This window comes from Bombina bombina, chromosome 4 (assembly GCF_027579735.1).
Source record: "Bombina bombina isolate aBomBom1 chromosome 4, aBomBom1.pri, whole genome shotgun sequence".
Lineage (NCBI taxonomy): Eukaryota > Metazoa > Chordata > Amphibia > Anura > Bombinatoridae > Bombina > Bombina bombina.
The window spans coordinates 869927994-869955290 of record NC_069502.1 but is presented as its reverse complement, the minus strand read 5'-3'; the positions used below and the strand labels follow the sequence as shown (position 1 = coordinate 869955290).

Here is a 27297-nt window from a genome sequence, read left to right as displayed (position 1 = left end):
TATTATTTTTTTCACACGAATTTGTTACAAGAGCACTCACACTTTATCAAACAACATTCAATCTACCCTCCTTAGCACTGTCGACATAGTTAGACAGCCACTCATTAAGATACACAGCTTGCACCATTGCTCACAACAAATCAGATTTTCAAACCATTCGAAGTACTGATCAAATCAAGTTTTTGATACATCTGTTTTTACTTATTGCTTTTATTTATTGTTTTACTTATTGTTAAATCTTGGATCCAGGATATATATATAATATATAATTTGTATATTTTTTATGTACACTAGACATATTTTAATTGTTTTCTATATTTATTGTAATAAATGATATATTTTCACTTAGACCCAGCCTTTGTCCTTTTGGCGCTTTAATAATAATTTTCTCTTTGATTATCCACTTTCCTGACCGCTAGGGGTCAATTTATTAGAGCCAAGGGTCCCTTTAGCAATAGGCGCTTAGTGTCCACCCAAGAGTAGCCTAAAACCAGCGTTAGGAGCCTCTAACGCTGGTTTTCACGGCTACCGCCCAACTCTAAATCTAGCCGAAAGTAAGTTAAAACATTATTGTGATGATGAATACATATTGCAATGATTTATATTAAGTATAATGCACTTCTTGGTGTTTTTCTTTTTATTAAAACAATGAAACATACTGTTTAATATCCCTTTAAGTATAGAAACTTGCAGTATAGGTAGGGATACCACAAGCAAAAGCAGATGTCAAGGTAAAGGAGTTATTTGTAAACATTTCAATACACTACAGCACGTAAAATGGATCACTGGAAACAAATTAAAGGGGAGAAAAAATAGGTTACACTATCCCTTTAACTTGCTGGCTAGTGCACACACCCTCTCTCTAACACACAGTTGCACACTCTCTCTCACTATCTTACACTCCGCCCACCACCACCCCCTCCTCTTCTTACAGAATATACTGTATCCTAAAGCTCACTGTATGTATGAGAAAGGAATAAAACTGCATGCATCTATAGGTTTACTGTCACCTTTTTATTGCACATATTTGTTCTGTCTGACTTCAACGTAAGTATGCCAGGCATGTCCTACAAAAAACGGTTGTAGGACATGCCTACAACCGTGATCGCTTCCAAGGTATTGCAGTGATGCCTCAATATTGAGGCATCACTGCAATACACTCTGTGACAATCTCTGCATCAGCTAGTGATGGTGCCGTTCGTTGGTGGGTGGGAGCCATTGCAGGGAGGCGGGTGGGCAGCCCATCGCTGGGCAGTTCCAGTGTCCCTGAAGAGCGCGCAATTGTGCAAGAGCACGCAAGGGGGCTGGGGCTTGCGCGCTACATTTAAATGCAATCAAATGTATAGGAAGGTGGGAGAAGGGAATATATGTTAAAAGGGATCTGGGAGGGGAGTAGGGAACTGAGGGGTGGGCCGCTACACTACAGAAAAAATATTTTTTAATTAATCAAATTGGGTACTGGCAGACAGCTGCTAGTACCCAAGATGGCAGCATATAGGTAGAGGGGGGAGGGTTAGAGAGCTGTTTGGGGGGGGGGGCAGGGAGGTTAGGGGCTAAGGGGGATCCAACACTGCAGAATAAATATAAAAAAGTTTTTTAAAAAAAATGCCTTTTATTTTAGTACTAGCAAATTTTTTTGCCAGAACTTAAAGGGACAGCAAACTGAAAAATAGTTTTTCGCTTAATGTGTTTACAATTGCTTTTTTTACCAACTGCAGAGAAAAAAAAATGTATGAAAATTAGCTTTTTATGTTTTTTTGTGTATATTAAAGCTCTGATTTTGTGTTTTGAAGCCACAACCTAATAAAATGGGTTGAGCTTGTAGGTATAATCAGATCTCATTACTGTATCACATTGTATACATATACCTGCTTCTTTATCTTATATCTGTCCATAAAACAATCACTAGTACTTGGAGAGAACAATGGAAAATCAACATTGTATTACCTTATCTCTGCTATATCCCACTGGAAGTGTAATTTCTTCTGCTGGCTGTGTTTACAAAGCTTATCTATAGCTGGGACCTGCGGCCACAAACTTTCAGAATAGGTGGGGATACCACATGCTAAATCAACTATTTCAAATGCCAATATAAGGGTAAAGGAGCTACTTGTAAACAATTTAATACACTCCAGCAGGTAAAGTGGATAATTGGGAACAAATTAAAGGGGAGAACATTTTTGAGTAAACTGTCCCTTTAAGATGGCAGTGACAATTGTGAAGTGGAAGAGGGAAGGCTGCTTTAGAGGGGTCAGGGAGGGATCAGGGGGTGGGATGTGTCAGGTGGGAGGCTGATCTCTACACTAAAGCTAAAATTAACCCTACAAGCTACCTAATTAACTCCTTCACTGCTGGGCATAATACAAGTGTGGTGCGCAGCGACATTTAGTTGCCTTCTAATTACCAAAAAGTAATGTCAAAGCCATACATGTCTGCTATTTCTGAACAAAGGGGATCCCAGAGAAGCATTTACAACCATTTGTGTCATAATTGCATAAGCTGTTTGTAAATAATTTCAGTGAGAAACCTAAAGTTTGTGAAAGAGTTAACCATTTTTTTTTTATTTGATCGCATTTGGCGGTGAAATGGTGGCATGAAATATACCAAAATGGGCCTAGATCAATACTTTGGGTTGTCTACTAAAAAAAAAAAAAAATATATATATATATATATATATATATATATATATATATATATGTGTGTGTGTTAAGGGTTATTCAGGGATTCCTGACACATATCAGTGTCACAATGTAACTATCGCTAATTTTGAGAAAAAAAAAAAATGGTTTGGAAATAGCAAAGTGCTGCTTGTACTTATTGCCGTATAATTTGCAAAAAAAAGCAAAGAACATGTAAACATTGGGTATTTCCAAGCTCAGGACAAAATTTAGAAACTATTTAGTATGGGATTTTTTTAGTGGTTGTAGATGTGTAACAGATTTTGGGGGTCAAAGTTAGAAAAAGTGTGTTTTTTTCAATTTTTTATCATATTTTATATTTTTTTTATAGTAAATTATATGATATGATGAAAATAATGGTATCTTTAGAAAGTCCATTTAATGTTGAGAAAAACTGTATATAATATGTGTGGGTACAGTAAATGAGTAAGAGAAAAATTACAGCTAAACACAAACACAGCAGAAATGTAAAAATAGTCCGAGTCCTTAAAGGGCCATAATACCCAAATGTTTAAACACTTGAAAGTGATGCAGTATAGCTGTAAAAAGCTGACTAGAAAATATCTCCTGAACATCTCTATGTAAAAAAGAAAGATATTTTACCTCAAAAGTTCCTCAGTAGCCACCTCCCATTGTAAAGGATTTCTAAGCAGCATTTTAGTGTGTCTGTCCTGGGACATCTGAAGGGATGAGCATCGTGCACTCTCATCTTATTTCACCAATCAGGTAAAGGAAGTTTACAATGAAATCTCATGAGAGTCAAGTCAAATCTCATGAGATCACAGTAAAAGTTCATGACCTCAGCACTGCTGATGCTGATTGGCTGCTGTTCATTTCTTCATTTTTTTTATTTTTTTACCTGCAGCTGGGAGCAGCTGAGTATAACTTTTTACACAGAACTTACTCTGCTGAGCTGAGGAGATTGTGAGGTAAAATATCTTCCTTTTTTACATAGAGATGCTCAGGTGATATTTTCCTGTCAGCTTTTTACAGCTATACTGCTTCAGTTTCAAGTGATTTAGCATATGAGTATTATGTCCCTTTAACGGTAAGAAAATTGAAAAATGTTCTGGTCACTAAGGGGTTAATCAGAATGTCTAAAATGTATTAACCATCATCACATAATGTCTATAGTTCTCACACATTATAAACACTTATATTAAAAAATATGTTCAAAAAACAATAAGTACACTTTAAAAATAAAAGCCCACTACCCATCATATAATATCTGTATTTAATATTTATTATGCATTCTTAGATAAAATTTATGTTTTACTTTACTGGAATTCTATATTAAAACTATCTGCTAGAATACGAGTCTTGCGTTAGCCTTAAAAAGCAGCGTTGAGAGGTCCCAACGCTGCTTTTTAACGCCCGCTGGTATTATGAGTCTGGCAGGAGAGGGTGTACCGCTCACTTTTCTTCCGCGACTCGAGCTTACCGCAAATCCCCTTACGTAAATTGCGTATCCTATCTTTTTGCCTAACGCCGGTATTACGAGTCTTGGAAGAAGTGAGCGGTAGACCCTCTCCTGTCAAGACTCCTACCGCATTTAAAAGTCAGTAGTTAAGAGTTTTATGGGCTAACGCCGTAACATAAAACTCTTAACTAAATTGCTAAAAAGTACACTAACACCCATAAACTACCTATTAACCCCTAAACCGAGCCCCCCACCCACATCGGAAACACTTAAATAAAGTTTTTAACCCCTAATCTGCTGACCGGACATCACCGCCACTTTAATAAATATATTAACCCCTAAACCATCGCACTGCCGCCTCGCAAACACTAGTTACAATTTATTAACCCCTAATCTGCCATCCCTAACATCGCTGACACCTACCTACATTTATTAACCCCTAATCTGCCGCCCCCAACGTCGCCACTACTATATAAAATGTATTAACCCCTAAACCTAAGTCTAACACCTCCCTAACTTAAATATAATTTAAATAAAACAAAATTAAATTACTACAATTAAATAAATTATTCCTATTTAAAACTAAATACTTACCTGTAAAATAAACCATAAGACTAATAGTTACATTTGTATCTATCTTAGGGTTTATATTTATTTTACAGGCAACTTTGTATTTATTTTAACTAGGTACAATAGTTATTAAATAGTTATTAACTATTTAATAGCTACCTAGTTAAAATAAATACAAATATACCTATAAAATAAATCCTAACCTAAATTACAATTACACCTAACACTACACTATCATTAAATTAATTACCTAAAATAACTACAATTAAATACAATTAAATTAAATAAACTAAAGTACAAAAAACACACACTAAATTACAGAAAATAAAAAATAATTACAAGAATTTAAAACTAATTACACCTAATCTAATCCCCCTAATAAAATAAAAAAGCCCCCCAAAATAATAAAATTATCTATCCTATACTAAATTACAAATAGCCCTTAAAGGGGCTTTTTGCGGGGCATTGCCCCAAAGTAATCAGCTCTATTACCTGTAAAAAAAAATACAATACCCCCCCCCAACATTAAAACCCACCACCCACACACCCAACCCTACTCTAAAACCCACCCATTCCCCCCTTAATAAAACCTAACACTACCCCCTTGAAGATCACCCTACCTTGAGCCGTCTTCACCCAGCCGGGCACAAATGGTCCTCCAGAGGGGCAGAAGTCTTCATCCGATCCGAGCAGAAGAGGACCTCCAGACGAGCAGAAGTCTTCATCCAGGCGGCATCTTCTATCTTCATCCATCCGGAGCGGGTCCATCTTGAAGCAAGCCGACGCGGAGCATCCTCTTCTTCCGACGAATGAAGGTTCCTCTAAATGACGTCATCCAAGATGGCGTCCCTTGAATTCCGATTGGCTGATAGAATCCTATCAGCCAATCGGAATTAAGGTAGAAAAAATCCTATTGGCTGATCCAATCAGCCAATAGAATTGAGCTTGCATTCTATTGGCTAATTGGAACAGCCAATAGAATGCGAGCTCAATCCTACTGGCTGATTGGATGCAATCAGCCAATAGGATTTTTTCTACCTTAATTCCGATTGGCTGATAGGATTCTATCAGCCAATCGGAATTCAAGGGACGCCATCTTGGATGACGTCATTTAAAGGAACCTTCATTCGTCTGGAGTCGTCAGAAGAAGATGCTCCGCGTCGGCTGGCTTCAAGATGGACCCGCTTCGCTCAGGATGGATGAAGATAGAAGATGCCGTCTGGATGAAGACTTCTGCTCGTCTGGAGGTCCTCTTCTGCCCGGATCGGATGAAGACTTCTGCCCCTCTGGTGGTCCACTTGTGCCCGGCTGGGTGAAGAAGTCTCACAGTAGGGTGATCCTCAAGGGGGTAGTGTTAGGTTTTATGAAGGGGGGATTGGGTGGGTTTTAGAGTAGGGTTGGGTGTGTGGGTGGTGGGTTTTAATGTTGGGGGGGTATTGTACTTTTTTTTTACAGGTAAAAGAGCTGATTACTTTGGGGCAATGCCCCGCAAAAAGCCCTTTTAAGGGCTATTTGTAATTTAGTATAGGGTAGGGCTTTTTATTATTTTGGGGGGCTTTATTATTTTATTAGGGGGATTAGATTAGGTGTAATTAGTTTAAAATTCTTATAATTATTTTCTTATTTTCTGTAAGTTAGTGTTTGTTTGTTTTTTGGACTTTAGTTTATTTTATTTAATTGTATTTAATTGTAGTTAGTTTAGGTAATTAATTTAATTATAGTGTAGTGTTAGGTGTAATTGTAACTGAGGTTAGGTTTTATTTTACAGGTAAATTTGTACTTATTTTAGCTAGGTAGTTATTAAATAGTTAATAACTATTTAATAACTATTCTACCTAGTTAAAATAAATACAATGTTGCCTGTAAAAAAAAAAAAAAAAAAAAACTGAGATAGCTACAATGTAACTATTAGTTATATTGTAGCCAGCTTAGGGTTTATTTTATAGGTAAGTATTTAGTTTTAAATAGGATTAATTTATTTAATTGTAGTTATTTTCTTTAGATTTATTTAAATTATATTTAAGTTAGGGGTGTTAGGGTTAGGGTTAGACTTAGGTTTAGGGGTTAATAAATTTAATATAGTAGCGGCGACGATGGGGGCAGCAGATTAGGGGTTAATAATTGTAGGTAGGTGTCGGCGATGTTAGGGACAGCAGATTAGGGGTTAATAAAATGTAACTAGTGTTTGCGAGGCGGGAGTGCGGCGGGTTAGGGGTTAATATGTTTATTATAGTGGTGACGACGTTGTGGGAGGCAGATTAGGGGTTAATACATGTAGTTAGGTTGTGGCGACATTGGGGGGGCAGATTAGGGGTTAATAAATATAAGTTGAAAAAAGTATCACCCCCTTCAAAAATTACTTGTAAACTCAATTGGGTGTAGCTAATCACCTTCTCAACAGCACACACAAAGCCATTTGACCTTTAACTATGATTAGCTGTGGGCATATTGATTAGCTCAGCATGAAAAGAGCTTTCCTGGAGCATCTCAGTCCTTGGTAGTGCAACTGAAGCAATCAATCAACTATGGGTGGCAAGGCACTGTCAAAAGATCTCCGGGATAATGTTGTGGACAGGCAAAAGTCAGAAGATGGATACAAGAAAATAGTAAAGGCTTTATCAATGCCTAGAAGCACAGTGAAATCTATTATTAAGAAGTGGAAAGTATTTGGTACAACACAGACCCTCTCTTGATCAGGAAGTCGCTCCAAACTGGATGAAAGAGCCAGGAGGAAACTGGTCAGAGAGGCTACCAAGAGGCCCACAGCAACTCTGAAGCAATTGCAGGAATGTATGACAAAGAGTGGTCATTGTGTGCATGTGACAACAATATCACGAATTATCCACAAATGCGGCTTGTATGGGAAGGTTGCAAGCAAAAAGCTACTCCTCAAGAAAGGCCACATGCAGTTACGACTGAGCTTTGCCATAAAACACCTAGGAGATTCTGAGGCCACATGAAAAAAGGTGTTATGGTCAGATGAGACTAAAATTAAATAATTTGTCCTCAACACCAAACGATATGTCTGGAGAAAATCCAATACAGCTCACCATCCAAATAACACCATACCTACAGTAAAGCATGGAGGTGGTAATATCTTGTTATGGGGGGTGTTTCTCTGCAGTAGGCACTGGAGTACTTGTCAGGATAGAAGGAATAATGGATGGGGCAAAATACGTCAAATTCTTGAGGATAATCTGCTGCCCTTTGCCAGGAAGTTGTCAATGGGAAGAAGGTTCACCTTCCAACATGACAATGACCCAAAGCAAAAATGACCACACAGTGGTTGAAGGAGAAAAAGGTGAATGTCCTTGCATGGCCTAGTCAGAGCCCAGACTTAAACCCCATTGAATATCTGTGGCATGACTTGAAGACTGCAGTCCACAAATGGTCAAAATCAAATATTGCAAAGTCTAGATGTGCAAAGCTAGTAGAGACATATCCCAACAGACTAAAGGCTGTAATTAAAGCAAAAGGTGGTTCAACAAAATACTGACACAAGGGGGTGATTCTTTTTCCAACTCAGTGATTCTGTTTTTGAATTGTCTTTATTTTTGCCTGACATGTTGGTGTTATATCTTTCACTTGGATGTTATAAGTTGCACTGAGTAATTACAACCGGATAAACAAAAACTGTGTCTGTCTTTATTTTAAGCTGCAAATAACAAAATTTGATTATTTTCAAGAGGGTGATCCTTTTCAATAATTACCCACTGTATCATATTATATAGAGGTTGCCTCTAACATTCATACACAACCCCCTTTCCAGTACTTTATATATATACTGTAGATATATATCTGCCCCACACACATACAGCCCCTTCCCCAGTACCTTATATACAGATATGTCACATTATAGATAGGTTACCTCTGCCTCCCACACACAGTCCCCTTCCCAGTTCCTTATAAACAGATATGTAATATTATAGAGAGGTTCACTCTGCTCAAACACAGCCTATCCCCAGTACCTCATATACAAATATATATTATTATAGAGAAGTTCACTCTCCCTAAAAGAAGCAAATTTTCAGCACCTTATGTACAGATATGTATTATAGAGATGTTCCCTTTGCCTGCCACACATAGCCCCCTCCCCAGTTCCTTACATATATATTTATAATAAGGAGAGCTTTCCTTATTTCACACACACAGCCCCCTTTCCTTTACCTTATACACACACATATTATATATATATATATATATAATATTATAGAGTGGTTCCCTCTGTCTCACACACACAGCCCCCTCTCCAGTACCTTATATACAGATATATAATATTATAGAGAGGTTCCCTATGTCTCACACACACAGCCTCTTCCCAGCACTTTATATACAGATATATAATATTATAGAGAGGTTCCCTCTGTCTCACACAAACACAGCCCCCTCCCCAGTACCTTATATACAGATATATAATATTATAGAGAGGTTCCCTCTGTCTCACACAAACAGCCTCTTCCCTGCACCTTGTATACAGATATATAATATTATAGAGAGGTTCCCTCTGTCTCACACAAACACAGCCCCCTCTCTAGTACCATATATACAGATATATAATATTATAGAGAGGTTCCCTCTGTCTCACACAAACAGCCTCTTCCCTGCACCTTGTATACAGATATATAATATTATAGAGAGGTTCCCTCTGTCTCACACAAACACAGCCCCCTCTCTAGTACCATATATACAGATATATAATATTATAGAGAGGTTCCCTCTGTCTCACACACACACACACAACCTCTTCCCAGCACTTTATATACAGATATATAATATTATAGAGAGGTTCCCTCAGTCTCACACACACACAGCCTCTTCCCAGCACTTTATATACAGATATATAATATTATAGAGAGGTTCCCTCTGTCTCACACAAACAGCCTCTTCCCAGCACCTTGTATACAGATATATATCAGAGAAAAGAACAATGTTTCTCTAGTACATACATAGCCCCAGTACCTTGTATAATATTATAGAAATGTTCCTTCTGCTGACACACACAGTCCCTCCCCAGGATGGTGATGCTTCTGTGCTTTTTCTTTCCCAGTACATTATAAACAGACATATAACACTATATAGAATTTATATGTCTCTTTATAGTTGTATACACAGTCAGTCATTCCCCAAAAACGTATACACAGACAACAATACAGAAAGGTACCACCTGTCACACACACACTCAGCACCTCCTCAGCACCTTATACACAGACATAGAACACTATATAGAGGTAATATCGGTCTTACGCACATTATACAGCACCTTATACAGGCATATAAATACTACAGAGAAGTACCATCTGTCTCACACACATACCTTATACACAGACATATGAAACTATGGAGGGGTAATATCAGTCTTACAAACACACACACACATTATACAGCACTTTATACAGGCATATAAACACTACAGAGAAGTACCATCTGTCTCACACACATACCTTATACACAGACATATGACACTATGGAGGGGTACCACCTGTCACACACACACACTCAGCATCTCCCCAGCACCTTATACACAGACATAGAACACTATAGAGAGGTAATATCGGTCTTACACACATTATACAGCACCTTATACAGGCATATAAACACTACAGAGAAGTACCATCTGTCTCACACACATACCTTATACACAGACATATGAAACTATGGAGGGGTAATATCAGTCTTACAAACACACACACACATTATACAGCACTTTATACAGGCATATAAACACTACAGAGAAGTACCATCTGTCTCACACACATACCTTATACACAGAGATATGACACTATGAAGGGGTACCACCTGTCACACACACACTCAGCACCTCCCCAGCACCTTATACACAGACATAGAACACTATGGAGAGGTACTATCTGTCTCTCACACACAGCATCTTATACACAGACATATATAGTATACACACATAAATAACACTATAGAGAGATAGTATCTGTTTCACACACACACACCCCTTATACACATACATATAATAACACTATAGAGAGGTACCATCTGTCTCACACACACAGTCCCACCCCAGCACCATATAAACAGACATTTAACACTATAGACAGGTGTCTCACACTCAGACCATCTCTGCTCAGCACTTGTACAAAAACAGCACCTTATACACAGACATATACCACTATAGAGAAGTACCAGATGTCTCACACACACATTACAAATATACAGCACGTCCCCAGCACCGTAAAAACGCAGACCTATAACAGGTACTATCTGTCTCTCTTACACACAGCTCTTATACACAGATATATAACACTATAGAGAGGTACCATCTGTCTCGCACACACAGCCCCTCCCCAGCACCTTATAAACAGACATATAACACTAGACACACACACACAGAGCACCTTATACACAGGCATATAACACTATAGAGAGATAACATATGTCTCGCACACAGACAAATAACACTACAGAGAGGTACTATCTGTTAAACACACACAGCCCCTTATACACATACATAAACCACTATAGAGAGGTACCATTTGTTACACACACAACACCTTATATATAGACATATAACACTTGATACAGGTACCATGTCGCACACAAACACAGCACCCTATACACAGATATATAACACTATAGAGCAGTACAATTTGTCTTACACATACAGCATCTTATCACAAACACATAACACTATAGAGAGGTACCATCTATCTTGCACACACAGCACCTTATACACAGACATAACAAAATAGAGAGGTACCAACTGTCTCACATCACCTCTCCCCAACACCTTATACACATACATATAACATTATAGAGAGGTGTCATCTTTCTAACACACAGTCCCTCACAGGACCTTATACGCACACATATAAATAACACTATAGACCAGTTCCATGATCTGTCTCACATCACCTCCCTCCCAGGACCTTATACACAGACATATAACACTATAGAGAGGTACCATCTATCTCACATACACACAGCCCTTTATACACATACATATAACATTATTGAGAGGTACGATCTGTCTCACACACACAATATATTGCACACAGACTTATAACACTATAGAGGGATAACTACTGTCTCACACACATTACACATACACAGCACCTTAAACACAGACATATAACACTATAGAGAGGTACCATCTGTCTCTCACACACAGCACCTTATACACAGACATATAACGCTATACAGAGGTACCATCTGTCTCTCACACACAACACCTTATACACAGACAAATAGAGGTACTATCTATCTCCCATAGCACCTTATACACAGACATATAACACTATAGGGAGGTACCATCTATCTCTCACACACAGCCCTTTATACACATAAATAAAATACTATTGAGAGTTACTATATGTCTCTTACACACAATCCCTTATACACAGACATATAACACTTTAGAGTGGCAACATACGTCTCACATCCATAACCCTTCAGCACCTTATACATAAACATAACACTATAGAGAGAGGTAACATATGCCTCACACACAGAGAACCTTATACAGACATATAACACTATAGAGACGAGGTACCATCTGTCTCTCTCACACACAGCACCTTATACACAGACATATAACACTTTAGAGTTGTAACATATGTCTCACACCAATAACCCCTCAGCACCTTATACATAAACATAACACTATAGAGAGAGGTAACATATGCCTTACACACAGAGAACCTTATACAGACATATAACACTATAGAGACGAGGTACCATCTGTCTCTCTCACACACAGCACCTTATACACAGACATGAACACAATAGAGAGGTACCATCTATCTCAACACACATCTTATACACAGACATATAACAATACAGAGTTGCACAGACAAAGTGAATTACAAACGACATAATCATTATTACTTACCGCACAGTAAAACACACCACCAGTGCAAGTAGGTACTAAGCTTAGCTAACTCAATACCCACCCCCTCTGTACCATGTGACATGTTTCGGTCCTTTAGCGTTATGGGATCTAGCCACTACTAGAAAACATTGTGGGACATACATTGTAAGATCTTATGTGAATTAACGGAGTTCACCTTGAGCTGTGACATTGAGGAGGGGGCTGTGTGTGAGGGGGTTTAGAAGTCGAGGAAGGGGCTTTGTAAAGAAAAGAGGGCGAGGAAGGGTCCGTATGTGATGGAGAGCGGTTAGAACTTAGATGGTGAGGATGGGTCTGTGGGTGACGTGTGTGACGTAGAAGGGTTAGATTGTGAGGAGGGGACCGTGTGTGAGGGAGAGGGGTTAGATGGTGAGAAGGGGGCTGTGTATGAGTGAAAGGGGTTAGATGGTGAGGAGAGGGTCAGGGCCCAGGGCTGTGTGTGAGGGGTTAGATGGTGAGGAGGGGGATGTGAATGAGGGAAAGGGGTTAGATTGTGAGGAGGGGGCTGTGTGTGAGGGAGAGGGGTTAGATGGTGAGGAGGGGGCTGTGTATGAGTGAAAGGGGTTAGATGGTGAGGAGGGGGGTGTGAATGAGGGAAAGGGGTTAGATTGTGAGGAGGGGGCTGTGTGTGAGGGAAAGGGGTTAGATTGTGAGGAGGGGGCTGTGTATGAGTGAAAGGGGTTAGATGGTGAGGATAGGGTCAGGGCCCAGGGGCTGTGTGTGAGGGGTTAGATGGTGAGGAGGGGCATGTGAATGAGGGAGAGGGTTTAGATGGTGAGGAGGGGGCTGTGTATAAGTGAAAGGGGTTAGATGGTGAGGAGAGGGTCAGGGGCTGTGTGTGAGGGGTAAGATGGTGAGGAGGGGGATGTAAATGAGTGTGAGATGGGGGTTGTATGTGAGGGAGAGGGGCGCTGAGGGGGTTAGCAGATGAGGAGGGTTTTGTGTGTAAGGTAGAGGGGATGAAAGAGATAAAGCTCTAAAATGTTTATTTTCACTGTTCATTTTCAATTTATTTTTCTTTCTAAGTATTGTACAGAGACACAGCTAAGAAGGGAAAACATTTGATTAATAAGATAATGAGATCTGATCTGTCAGCAAGCCAAGCCTATTTTGATGTGCTGTGGTTTCAAACAGCAATTCCAGCTTTTTAGTTTGCAAAAAGAAGCATAAATGAGCAATTTATTCTACACTTTATACACTGCAGCTGGTATAACATATTATGGGAACACATTCAGGTTAACTGTCCCTTTAACTATACTGCACCCCACTGGAAGTGTAATTTCATCTTCTGACTGTGTTTACATAGGATTATCAAAAGCCTAGACTTCGGTATATAAACTTTCAGTATAGGTTTGGATACCACAGGCTAAATCAGCTATTTCAAATGCCAAAGTAAGGGTAAAGCAGCTACTTGTAAACAATTTAATACACTGCAGCAGGTAAAATGGATCATTGGGAACAATTTAAAGGGTAGAAACATTTTGTGTTAACTGTCCCTTTAAGGAGATAAAAGTGTGTGAGGGAGAGGGGTTAGATTGTGAGAAGGGGGCTGTGTGTTAGAGGGGGTTAGAAAGTGTGGAAGGGAGAGGGGTTAAATGGTGAGGCAAAAAGATTCAGCATGGCTCCAGGAACACCTCTGGGGATCAATCATGAACTCTGTCCACAAACGGAACAAAACAAACAGCTCCCCGATGATCCAGCTGAAGTGTAGAGGTGCACACCAGAAAAAGAGAGTGAGTAAATCTGGAGAATAATATTGTAGAAAGAAGGCAGCACACTGTATCTCAAGAAAAAAACGGAACTTAGACGGTGAATACAAACACACTGACACGGGGCATGCGGGCCATTAAATTTGTGTCAAGGAAAGCACCAACTTTGGGAAGTAAACTTGCCCCTAGTATGGTGACCAGTAATCAGAGCAAAGGGAGAATTACTTGGCTTAATAAAAAAGGCACTTTTCAGTGCGTAACATATAATTGTGGTACATGTGAAGTTATATCAAAGGGTGACACCTTCAGTAGTTTTCTACAGGGGAAGTTTACAGAATGGTTCATTATGCTAATTGTGCTTCCACTTTTGTGGTTTACCTTTTGGAGTGTAACCTATGTAAGGCCCAGTGTGTGGGCCAGACCTCACAATGTCTCAGATCAAGGATAGGAGAGCATAAGAGGAATGTTAAAAATTATGTAAAGGATTCTAGCATAGCAAGCCACTTTAATGGGTTACACTTCACACATGTCCCCAACATGAATGTTAAGGTGATTGATGTTGTGAAACTGCCACCTAGAGGTGGCAATAAGTACAAGATCCTTATGAAAAAGGAATTATTCTGGATCCTTACACTCAATACTAGAGAGCCCCATGGTTTAAATAAGAAATGGTACATACGTTTGTTTATAGAGTAAAAACATCTTTGATGCATGCATTGTGAGATTAATATATAAAATATATTCCAACGGTATTGGGTATACCATATTTAGCTCATTGGAAATAATGTAATTTATCAGTAATAACTCTGGACAAATGTGAACTTATAAATAATATGTATGCTTGAAGTATTGGTGGTTTTCCTTTTCTTTAATAACCCATTGTTATGCAGGGTTCACGCGGTATGTACCATAATGTAATCTGTCTTAAATTGTTATGCACCTTTATACAATGTTTATTGTTGAGATACTAATTTAAAATTGCATATGTGATTTTTTTGTACTTTCTCTGCTATTGCACCATTTATTTGAGCAGGTTTATCAACATTTAATACGGAGCATGCTTTTTGGCTTAATTGCCTTTAACAAACTTATGAATTTTATTAGCCACGTCTCTATGGTCTCTTCTTCTTAGAGTCTGTTATGCAGTGTGTCTCATATTTGCAATGTGTTTCACCATGATCCTAAGATATATGGCATATTGATCTTTAAGTGCCATAATGTATCCATCAAAATATCATGATCTGTTTACAGTGACAATTTCTCTCTTTAAATATAGCTGAGGAATGCTTTTCTCTTTTGTTATGTCTTCAGCGATCCTTTTGTATTTTAACTATATTGTATTTTTATGTGCCTTGTTCCCTCCATGATAAATTATATTGTTCTGATTGGAGGCAGCAGGGTATATACTTACCTTGTTTGTACTTACCTGTCATCCTATGACTAAGTGCTGCATTGCTCGAAACGTAAGGACACGCCCCTTTTTTTGCCCCGTGTCAGTGTGTTTGTATCCACATTCAATGTCGGAATAAATTTCAGTTTTTTCTTGAGATACAGAGTGTGCTGCCTTCTTTCTACAATGTTAAATGTGAGGAGGGACTCTGTGAGGAAGAGGGGGGTTAGGTGGTGAGGAGGGGCCTGTGTGTGAGGGATAGGGGGTTAGAGGTAGGCTTTGCGAAGGAGCTTGGGTGAGGAACAGTCTGTGTGTTACAATTACTCATTTGCATGTGTGTTAGTTTAGTGACAGTATTGTGAAAGGTTTTAAAAACAAATATAGTGATGATTATGCTGGTAATAAAAATGTTATTTTGTTATTAACGTGTTTGAAAGACACTGTGAGATTAGTAGAGCAGAAAAAGGTGATATTAAACATTTTAACTAAATATTAAGAGTAAACATCTTGTCACAGAGCAATACCTGACACAGTATAATGGTATGAAGTAGGGAAACAGAAGCACAAGCGCATTTGTACAAAAGGTAGTAGGAGGTATAAGGAGCAATAATACACATCCTTGGATTTTGTCATTTACTGATCTATGTGACACTTTATTGCCAAGATTTAAGCTTTATTAATATATATTTTATCCTAGGATACACTTATTCAGGGGTACAGTCTGGGAGGTGCAGGGGCAGGACAGACTGATTCAAGGGCATAATCTGGGTGATGCAGGGACAGGACAGACTGATTCAGGGGCACAATCTGGGTGGTGCAGGGGCAGGACAGACTGATTCAGGTGCACAGTCTGGGTGGTGCAGGGGCAGGACAGACTGATTCAGGGGCACAGTCTGGGTGGTGCAGGGGCAGGACAGACTGATTCAGGGGCATAGTCTGGGTGGTGCAGGGGCAGGACAGACTGATTTAGGGGCACAGTCTGGGTGGTGCAGGGGCAGGACAGACTGATTTAGGGGCACAGTCTGGGTGGTGCAGGGGCAGGACAGACTGATTTAGGGGCACAGTCTGGGTGGTGCAGGGGCAGGACAGACTAATTTAGGGGCACAGTCTGGGTTGGGGTTGGGCAGGACAGACTGATTCAGGTGCACAGTCTGGGTGGGGGATTGGGCAGGACAGACTGATTCAGGGGTACAGTCTGGGTGGGGGATTGGGCAGGACAGACTGATTCGGGGGCACAGCCTGATGGGTCATAAATAGATGAGGAACTGAGAAACACTAGGATAGAGCTCCTAATTTGGGATAATCCTATAAATTACAGGATAATTGGGAACTCTGCCAGGCTTAACAAATCTCGTGATTCAGGGAGCTACTACACTTAGGGCTAGATTATGAGTTGAGCACAAAGGTTTATAAGTGGCACACTGTTCAAATTATCGCAAATTCCTTAGTGCAAACTCGCGGTAATTTATGCTCCCCATATTTTCTATGGGTAGCATTTAGAAATAATTTGCGCTCTTATTACAAGTTGACCTGAAAAGTCACATAAAGAGTTTGTCCGGAAAAAACAATTGTACTAAACTTCACTATGACCCCCTAAACCCCACATCGCAAACTACCGCTATACACTATTAACCCCTAAAACTCCAGCCCCCCACATCGCAAAGTCCCGACTACACTATTATCCCTTAAGCCACTGGCCCCCCAACGCAAATTAACACACTAACATCTAACACCCCTAACCTAACACCCCTAAGTTAACCCAAAATAGACTAACCCTACCTTTAAAAAAATAGCCTTACTACCTTACCTGAGAAATAAAAAAAACTAACTAACCTTAACTCTTAAAATAAAAAAACTAACATTACTGTTAAAAAAAACAACCTACCATTACAAAAATAAAAACCCTACTATTACAGTAAAAAAAAACTAAGATTACAAAAATAAAACTACCATTACAAAAACAAATTACTTAAGGTAAGTTTTTTTATTTTGTTAAAGGTAGTTTTTTTTTTTTTTTTTAAAAGGTAGGGTTAGTCTATTTTAGGGGGTGTTAGGTTAGTGGGTTTAGATGTTTGGGAGCTGATTTGCATTAGGGGGGCTGGCGGTTTAGGGGTTAATAGTGTAGTGGGTTACTTTGTGTTGGTGGGCTGGTGGCTAAGGGGTTAATAATGTAATCGGTAAATTACCATGTTGGGGTTGGGGGTTTAGGGGTTAATAGTGCAGAAGATTACTTTGCAATGTGGGGGGTGGCGGTTTAGGGGTTAATAGTTTAGTGGGGACTTTGCAGTGGGCTATGTGGCAGTTTAGGGGCTATTAGAGTAGGGGTCTGATGGCAATTTGGGTTGGCGCCTGTGTGACGAACCAAGGTTATCCAACCCTGCGCCAGTCACTTATTTGGCACAGAAAGGGTTATCGGACCCCTTCTACTCTCACTAATAGGTCACAATCTAGCCACACCAGGCCAGCTTGTGATTTAGTTCCGTGGGTGCAAGGGTTAACAACACTCCCTAGTCTGTACTAGACGTAAAAGAAATGCCCAAAACTCCCCTTTAATGCCACCCCCACTAAACTAACAACCATATAGCTCCAAAACTGCCACCACTTAAAATTTATTAAAGGGAAAATCCTAAGAAAAAACCCAGACATTAACTCTCTAAATACAATTTAGCAGAAAATAACCTAAATTATACAGTTCTAATATTCCAGTCTCTTTCAGTAACGTAGTTCAATTATTAGCCAAAGGCCAAACTTAATAAAGGAATTATTTATTATGCCAAAATTATTATGCACAATGCATTATTAATAAAAAGTTGTTACAAATAAAATTACACACACAAACAAATAGCAGACCCAATACTTTCCTAGCTTATAAGTCTTCCCCAGGGAGATGGGCAAGAGAAAATGGTCACTCACACTGTAGCAAACAGCCTCCCATGTAGAATGAACATCTCATAGCTGAAAAATAAGCTTCCTATACCTATTTTCCATATATCAGGTTGCCTGACCACACCCTCCTGGGCGGGCTAAGAAACCTTTATGACCTTCAATAAACTAAGTTTTTTGCCTGAAATTATAGAACCCATTATAATTTCTGATAGGCCACTCTATAGTCAGATATACTGACCGGTACTCTCTTGGTTTCATTGGGAGAATCAATTTGATACCAGATATGACAGATTTCCCTTCACTTAATGCCATAACAGTTTTAAACACATATATACATAATACCAATGTCCTTTTAGTGACCTTATCAGTTTCTGTGACTGAGGCCCTGTTTTCTATCATGTATTCTCCTGACAGTCTAAGCCATAAAACTCTATCCTGTTTACACTGCCAAGCATTTATGATGCTCCTGGCACTTCAAAGAAACACAAACCTAGGACACAATTATTCTTGAAAAGCAGATAACTGTTTTTAGCTCACAAGCTGATCAGAATTAACCCTTTCTCAGCTGAATCCTGAGGTATTCGTGACAACGTGAGTAAGGTGTTTTTTCTCCATTGACTTCTATGGTGGGAATAGGTTATTGCAATTATATAAGTTCGACTTTTTGCACTCATCGGGTTAGCGCTGGAGCAATAACTTTTTACTTTCAACTCGTAGTCCCAGCACAACCCGACAAGTGCAAAAGGTTTAGGAACATAAAGAAAGGGCACACCAAAACTCTTCAATTATTTTACTAATGTATATAAGGCAACAGGACAGAGCAACATGTTGGGGCTCCCGTCCCTTCCTCAGGCTAAATCTAATTAGTGCTCCACTTGTAATCTAACCCTTTTATTTTACATCTGCTTCATGATTTATCATCTTATTCTACATATTCCTGTATACAGTCACCCTTCTCTTGCTTCTCAGGACTTCTGATGCTATTAAATATAATTAAATAAATGTATCATCCCATGATATTTGACAAACATGCTTTATAAATATTGTCGCACTTTGTCACTGTATAAATTACTTGCTCTACATGCAGCTGGTCACATGTTTAGTATTAGATATTAGATTAACCAGACCATCTCTGAAACCCTAACTTCACCTTAACCAGACCATCTCACAAACATTAACTTCAGCTCACCCAGACCATCTCCCTAACTTCAGCTCACCCAGACCATCTCACTAACCCTAACTTCAGCTCACCCAGACCATCTCACTAACCTTAACTTCAGCCCCTCAGACCTCTCACTAACCCTAACTTCAGCTCACCCAGACCATCTCAATAACCCTTACTTAAGCTCACCTAAGCCATCTCAATAACCCTAACTTCAGCTCATCCAGACCATTTCAATAACCCTAACTTCAGCTCACCCAGATCATCTCAATAACCCTTACTTCATCTCACTCAAGCCATCTCAATAACCCTAACTTCAGCCCACCCAGACCATCTCAATAACCCTAACTTCAGCTCATCCAGACCATTTCAATAACCCTAACTTCAGCTCACCCAGATCATCTCAATAACCCTAACTTCAGCTCACCCAAACCATCTCAATAACTCTAACTTCAGCTCACCCAGACCATCTTACCAACACTTCACCTTACCCAGACCATCTCACTAACATTAACTTCAGCTCACTCAGACCATAGAAACATAGATATTGATGGCAGATAAAGAGCGGAGCAAAGAGGTGAGCACTGCTGGGGAATGTGACATTATATTAGTGTTAGGGCACAGTGACACCCTTTACTGACCCATCTGGCCCTGTATGTATTTCTTGCCTTCTGTCCGTGTCTCTGCATATTCTCAGTAATATTACCTTGGCTCTGTCAGTAAAAGTCTGTGACAGAACCAGTCCCTGTGTCAGCGCTAAATGAGATGTGTGTTTCAGGTGCCTATAAAGTGTGATGATGTTGCCGTGTATTTCTCTATGGAGGAGTGGGAGTATATAGAGGGACACAAGGAGCTTTACAAGGACGTCATGATGGAGACTCACCAAGCACTAAGGACTATGGAGGTCCCAGGAAATGAGAGCTCAGGTAACGTTGTGTAGTAATAAATATCTCACTCAGGAAATGCACATACACTACAGACAGGACTGATTATAAACTAGTTTGATACCCAACAAAAATAATAAAAACAAATTTAAAGAGTCAAGAGAGATTAATGTTACATCCATTATATATCAGTTTATGTATGTTAATATTACTTTTTTCATATAAAATATATAAATTAAAGGGACACTAAACCCAATTTTTTTCTTTTATGATTCAGATAGAGAATACATTTTTAAACAACTTTCCAATTGACTTCTATTATCTAATTTGCTTCATTCTTTAGATATGCTTGTTGAAAAAATATCAATGAACATGGGTGAGCCAATCACATGAGGCATTTATGTGCAGCCACCAATCAGCAGCTACTGAGCCTATCTAAATATGCTTTTCAGCAAAGGATATAAAGACAATGAAGCAAATTAGATAATAGAAGTCAATTAGAAAGTTGTTTAAAATTGCACGCTCTTTCTAAATCATGAAATAAAAAAATTGGGTTTCATGTCCCTTTAAAGTGAATGTAAACTTTCAAGAATGAGTGCCTGGTTTTTAAAAAATACTATTAAAAACAGGGGCGCTTACATTCATGATAGTTTATATCTCACCCGTTTTCTTTAAATACTTACCTTTTCTTCTTAAAGCCGCTCCAGCGCTTCACCAGCCCGTCGCAAGCCTCTTCATACGTCCATAATGACAATTCCAGCATCCTCCAATCACGGCTTCCCCCCCCCCCCCCCCCTCGGGTGAATCATTGCCTGAGGCCGGTTTCGTTATTGCTGGGTAAGTTAACCAGGATGAAGCAGGCGTGGGGCATCGGCGATCTGGCGTTTCAGAAGAAAACTTTAAAATCCGGTGCAATGTCAATTTTGATGAATGAAAGTGCCAGTTTTTTAATAGTTTTTTAATTGAATACATATTAAAATGCTTTTTTTAACATATCCATTTTTTAATAGTTTTTTAATTGAATACATATTAAAATGCTTTTTTTTAACGTTTCATATCCATTTAACAAATAAAATAATTGTATTCTCTATTAGAATTAACAGGTCACAGTGATGAAAATATAGACCCAGGAGCAGATGCAGAACTTGTACAGAATATTCTGCCAGTGGAGACCCCATCAGACGTATCTGCAGGTAACAGATCTATGGCAGAAGCTGCTGTTAATGTTTTCTTTACCATTTATTTGAAAACTCAGATTCTGAAATGATTTAGTCTTTACTAATAATTGTGTAAATGATGGACCTGAAGACAAACTAATTACAATAAAATACTGGTGTGTTGTGTAATATTACTGCACTTAAATCCATTTAACCAAAAAACTAATTTTATTCTTTATTAGAACTAACAGGTCACAGTAATGAAAATCTAGAGACAGGAGCACATGGCTGAATATTTTGTACAAGTTCTCCATCAGATGTCTCTGAAGGTGAGTGATCTATGGTATAAGCTTAACAATTAACAAACTCAGATTATGAAATAATGTACCCCTATCAATAACTATGTAAATGATGAGCCTCAGTACAGACAGGTTGCAATTATGCAATCTATTTAAAGGGACAGTCAACTCAAAAAATGTTATTGTTTTAAAAGATAGATAATCCATTTATTACCCATTCCCTAGTTTTGCACAGAAAACAGGGTTATATTAATACACTTTTTACCTCTGTGATTACCTTGTTTCTAAGCATCTTCTGACTGCCCCCTGATCACATGACTTTATCTATTGACTTGCATTTAAGCCAATTAGTGCTATGTTGTTGGAATCCTCGGGCGTCAGCACAATGTTATCTATATGGATCACATGAACTAGCTTCCCCTGATGTAAAAAAGCAAATACAAAAGCATGTGATCAGGGGGCTGTCTTTAGGGACTTAGAAGCAAACAGAAATTTAGAGGTTTAAAGGTTATAACGTATGTTAATATAACCATGTTTTTTGTGCAAAGCTGGGGAATGGGTAGTAAAGGCGTTATCTATCTTTTTAAACAATAACAATTTTTGTGTTGACTGTCCCTTTAATGCAAACGCATACCTTGTCTTCCCTTCTCTCTCACCTTTTTTTTTTGCAAATACTTCTCACACACACACACACACATGCCCTCTCTTCCCTCTCACCCTCTGCTTTATGTGGATAGTATATACACATGCCCTCTATTCTCTCTCACCCTCTGCTTTATGTGAATACAAAACACACAAGCCCTCTATTCTCTTTCGCCCTCTGCTTTATGTGAATAGTACATGCATGCCCTCTCTTCTCTCTCACCCTCTGCTTTATGTGAATAGTATCACATGCCCTCTATTCTCTCTCACCCTCTGCTTTATGTGAATACTACACACACATGCCCCCTATTCTCTCTAATCCTCTGCTTTATGTGAATAGTATATACACATGCCCTCTATTCTCTCTCATCCTCTGCTTTATGTAAATAGTATATACACATGCCCTCTATCATCTCTCACCCTCTGATTTATGTGTATAGTACATACACATGTCCTCTCTTTTCTCTCACACTCTACTTTATGTGAATAGTACATACACATGCCCTATATTCTCTCTCACCCTCTGCTTTGTGAGAATAGTACACACACATGCCCTCTATTATCTCTCACCCTCTGATTTATGTGAATAGCACATACACATGTCCTCTCTTTTCTCTCACACTCTGCTTCATGTGAATAGTACATGCACATGCCCACACATTTCTACACATTGCAGGTCTTTGTATGTAAATATTTTGAACTTGAAACAAATTGTGTACTAATATACATTCATTCTTTCTTTGTAATTTAAGCCTTTTACATAGGCTACATTTGACAAAATAACATTGGAATCATATGCTGCATTAAATCATACTCGATTTTATTAAAATCAATTAGATTAAATTAATTTTAGGCATATTGAATCCTGATATTATCTTAAAATTTAAAGAGACAGTGACCAGCTATGAAAACTAGTGTTCAATTAATTTTGTGATCATAGATTACACCTCATACAAATTATTTGCAAGTCTAAACCTTTGATAATTTAATTATACAATATCCGCATCCAAATAGCTAAGGGAATATTGCTATCAGGTATATTGCCTTCTGTTATTATTATAAAACATCAATGCAGGGTCCAACAAACTGTAGCAATGTTTCAGGGATACACTTATCCCTTATTCATAAGCATGAATAAGGGCTAAGTGTGTGCCCAAAATGTTGCTACAGTTTGTTGGACCCTGGATTGATGTGAAAAATAAAGGTCTTCTTTTACATTTTAAGCAGCTGAGAATTTATTAATTTCATTTGTTAATGGGCATGGTAAGCCTACTCTGTGGACTGCTACAAAATTGTGTGCTGTTTCCAAAGTTACATTGTATTATTATAAGACAGCCAGATATATGGATCTCAATGTATATTACTGTTAAACACCATTTTTAAAAAATAAATTCCATGATCTTGGTATTGCTATAGAGGGCTCTCACAAATAAAATACAATATACAGAGGGGCTGCTTTGAACGGGATAATTTATTATAATGCATAACTTAATATGCCATGTGAATTAAAGTTTACAACTAAGCACAAACATATTTCACTGTTGCACCTTATAGTATACATGTTGAATGTATTCACATAAACAAGTTTCATTTTATGAACCCACATACTGTGGGTCTATTCTCACACAATGACCAGCCACTTATATCAATAGGTCTTACCATAGTTGAGCCTATAATTTAGGTGCCAATCATTTCCACACAGCCATTCATGTATTTTTAATTTTATTTTTATCTTAATAAAAGTTAAGTTTTATTTTTGGCCTATCTCCCTTCCATAAGAATAGGTAATATGAAATTTGGTAAACTGAGGTGCTATTCAGTGCATTCTTTCAGCCAGTTCTTTCTGACTCAAATGTAAACATAAATACACATGTATACACATATATACACAAATATGTGCATGTATACATATATATATATATATATATAAAAAAACTGTACAGGGGAAGTGGCACACACCATCCAATCAACAGCCTAGAGCACTGCTGTAGGTGTAAATGTGCAAAGTCCCAGTAGCCCAAACCTGGCTAAAGATAAATGGTAATACTGATAGTGCAGACAACGCAGTATCAAATGCAGAAAAGCCTTTTAATCCACAATGAGGGAAAAACAAAAAAACAAGGAGGACCTTAACCCATAATATATATATATATATATACACACACATCTACTTATAAATGAAACATTTTTAAATGCTGCAAAATTGGCTGTAAATATCAATTATGCTTTTATATTAATACTAGTCCTAAAGCCCGTTCACACGTGCCATTTTTTGCAGTACAGCAGTCCCACTCCTTGCTATCCCCCCCCTCTCTTTTGTTCTCTCTCTTCCCCTCTCTTTTGCTCTCTCTCCCTTTCTTTTGCACTCTCTTCCCCTCTCTTTTGCGCTCTCTCTCTCCCCCTCTCTCTTTTACTCTCACTCTCTCTCCCCCTCTCTCTTTTACTCTCTCTCTCCCCCTCTCTCTTTTACTCTCTCCCCCCTCCCTCTTTTACTGTATCTCTCCCTCTCTTTTGCTCTCTCCCTCCTCTCTTTTGCGCTCTCTTCCTCTCCCTTTTGTGCTCTCTCGCTCCACCTCTTTTGCTCTCTCCCCCCTCTTTTGCTCTCTCTCTCCCCCTCTCTTTTGCTCTCTCTCTCCCCTTTTGCTCTCTCTCCCCCTTCTCTTTTGCTCTCTCCCATCTCTCTTTTGCTGTATCTCTCCCTCTCTTTTGTTCTCTCTCTCCCCCCTCTTTTTTGCTGTCTCTCTTCCTCTCTTTTGCTCTCTCTCTTCCCCCTCTTTTGCTCTCTTTTGCTCTCTCTTTTTCTCTCCCCTCTCTTTTGCTCTTTCTCTCTCCCCTCACTCTTTTGCTCCCTCTCCCTCTCTTTTTTGCTCTCTCTCCCCTCTCTTTTGCTCTCTCTCCCCTCTCTTTTGCTCTCTCTCCCCTCTCTTTTGCGCTCTCTCCCCCTCTCTTTTTGCGCTCTCGCCCCCTCTCTTTTGCGCTCTCTCCCCCTCTCTTTTGCTCTCTCTCCTCTCTCCCCCTCTCTTTTGCTCTCCCTCTCACTTTTGCTCTCTCTCTCCCTCTCACTTTTGCTCTCTCTCTCCCTCTCACTTTTGCTCTCTCTCTCCCTCTTTCTTTTGCTCTCTCTCCCTCTTTCTTTTGCTCTCTCTCCCTCTCTCTTTTGCTGTTTCTCTCCCTCTCTCTTTTGCTGTTTCTCTCCCTCTCTCTTTTGCTGTTTCTCTCCCTCTCTTTTTGCTGTCTCTCTCCCTCTTTTGCTCTCTCTCCCCCTCTTTTGCACTCTCTCCCCCTCTCTCTTTTGCTCTCCCTCTCCTTTCTCTTCCCCCTCTCTTTTCCTCTCTCTCCCTCCCTCTTTTGTTCTCTTTCTCCCCCTCTCTTTTGCTCTTGCTCTCTCCCCCTTTCTTTTGCTCTCTCCCCCCTCTTTTGCTCTCTCCCTCTCTTTATCCCCCCTCTTCTGCTATCTCTATCCCCCCTCTTTAGAGCTCTCTCTCTCTCACGGCCAGTTCTACTGCTCTCTCTATCCCCCCTCTTTAGAGCTCTCACGGCCAGTCGGCCACGGCATCCTGTCCCGCCCATGTCACACCCTCCGGCCCCGCCCATGTCACGCCCGCCCGGCCCCGTCACACCTACCATTCTTGCGGCGGATCAGATGCCAGGTCAGTTGGATTAAAGTGACAGTCAACCATAGAATTGTTATTGTTTTAAAAGATAGATAATCCCTTTATTACTCATTCCCCAGTTTTGCATAGCCAACACAGTTATATTAATGTACTTTTTACCTTTGTGATTACCTTGTATCTAGGAAGCTTCTTCCAGCCCCCTGATCACATGACTGTGACTGTTTATTATCTATTGTCTTAAATTTATCATTGTATTGTGCTAGATCTTAAATAACTTTCTGTGCCTGAACACAGTGTTATCTATATAGCCCACGTGTACTTTCTGTCTCTTTGTGTTGAAAAGAGATTTAAAAAGAATGTGATAAGAGGCAGCCCTCAAAGGCTTAGAAATTAGCATATGAGCCTACCTATGTTTAGTTTAAACTAAGAATACCAAGAGAAAAAAGCAAATTTGATGATAAAAGTAAATTGGAAAGTCAATTAAAATTAAAAGTCCTATCTGAATAATGAAAGTTTAATTTATACTTGACTGTCCCTTTAAGGCCAGGTGTGTTTGTCCTCGCACTCAGTCTCTACTGCGCATGACAGCTTCGGACAAACACACTTGGCCTTTTATATTATAGGATTAGGATCTTAGTCAAACAATATGGCCATGTTTTGCTTAACCAATCACCAAATTACAAGGTGTCACAATGTTGACTGGTCTACTAACTTTATTTAAATCACTCCACCCATACTTAGCTTTGCTCATAACAGTGTAATGGAGATGTATAGAAAGCCAGGGAGTCCCCTTTTATTTAAAAAGAGAATCAGACATGATTACGCCCATAAAAGCAAAGTATTGTAGTGTTAGGACAACCTATATGTGAACAGCAAACTTAAATAGCACTCTAACTACATATCTACAAACAATATATAACCATAATAATGGATGAAATTGCTACTCCTGATGTATCACAGATAAATAAGAAAATTAAAACTCTGTTAATAACTCTTAGTGCCTCCAAGAA

General features: G+C 39.1%; 2 protein-coding genes across 2 annotated transcripts in view; one reads left to right on the top strand and one right to left on the bottom strand.

Annotated features, from left to right (window-relative positions):
* The window catches only part of LOC128658031 (uncharacterized), a 72806-nt gene extending 60198 nt beyond the window's left edge, over positions 1 to 12608 (bottom strand). Inside the window, exon 1 of the mRNA XM_053712477.1 lies at positions 12527 to 12608. Coding sequence (XP_053568452.1) covers positions 12527 to 12608 — 82 coding nt within the window. The remainder of the gene's footprint in view (positions 1 to 12526) is intronic.
* Positions 12609 to 14193: 1585 nt separating this feature from the next.
* LOC128658030 (gastrula zinc finger protein XlCGF66.1-like) lies at positions 14194 to 21842 on the top strand. The gene is made up of 4 exons (XM_053712476.1): positions 14194 to 14277; positions 20470 to 20617; positions 21274 to 21315; positions 21670 to 21842. The coding sequence occupies exons 1-4, from the start codon at positions 14194 to 14196 to the stop codon at positions 21840 to 21842; spliced, it is 447 nt and encodes a 148-aa protein (XP_053568451.1).
* Positions 21843 to 27297: the final 5455 nt, after the last annotated feature.

Bases quoted from the DNA above. Each gene is read 5' to 3' on its own strand.
- LOC128658030 (XM_053712476.1), top strand. From the start codon at position 14,194: ATGAACTCTGTCCACAAACGGAACAAAACAAACAGCTCCCCGATGATC. The intron at 20,618-21,273 runs GTAACGTTGTGT...TTCTTCTTAAAG, and splicing joins CCCAGGAAATGAGAGCTCAG to CCGCTCCAGCGCTTCACCAG. The intron at 21,316-21,669 runs GTCCATAATGAC...ATTCTCTATTAG, and splicing joins CGTCGCAAGCCTCTTCATAC to AATTAACAGGTCACAGTGAT.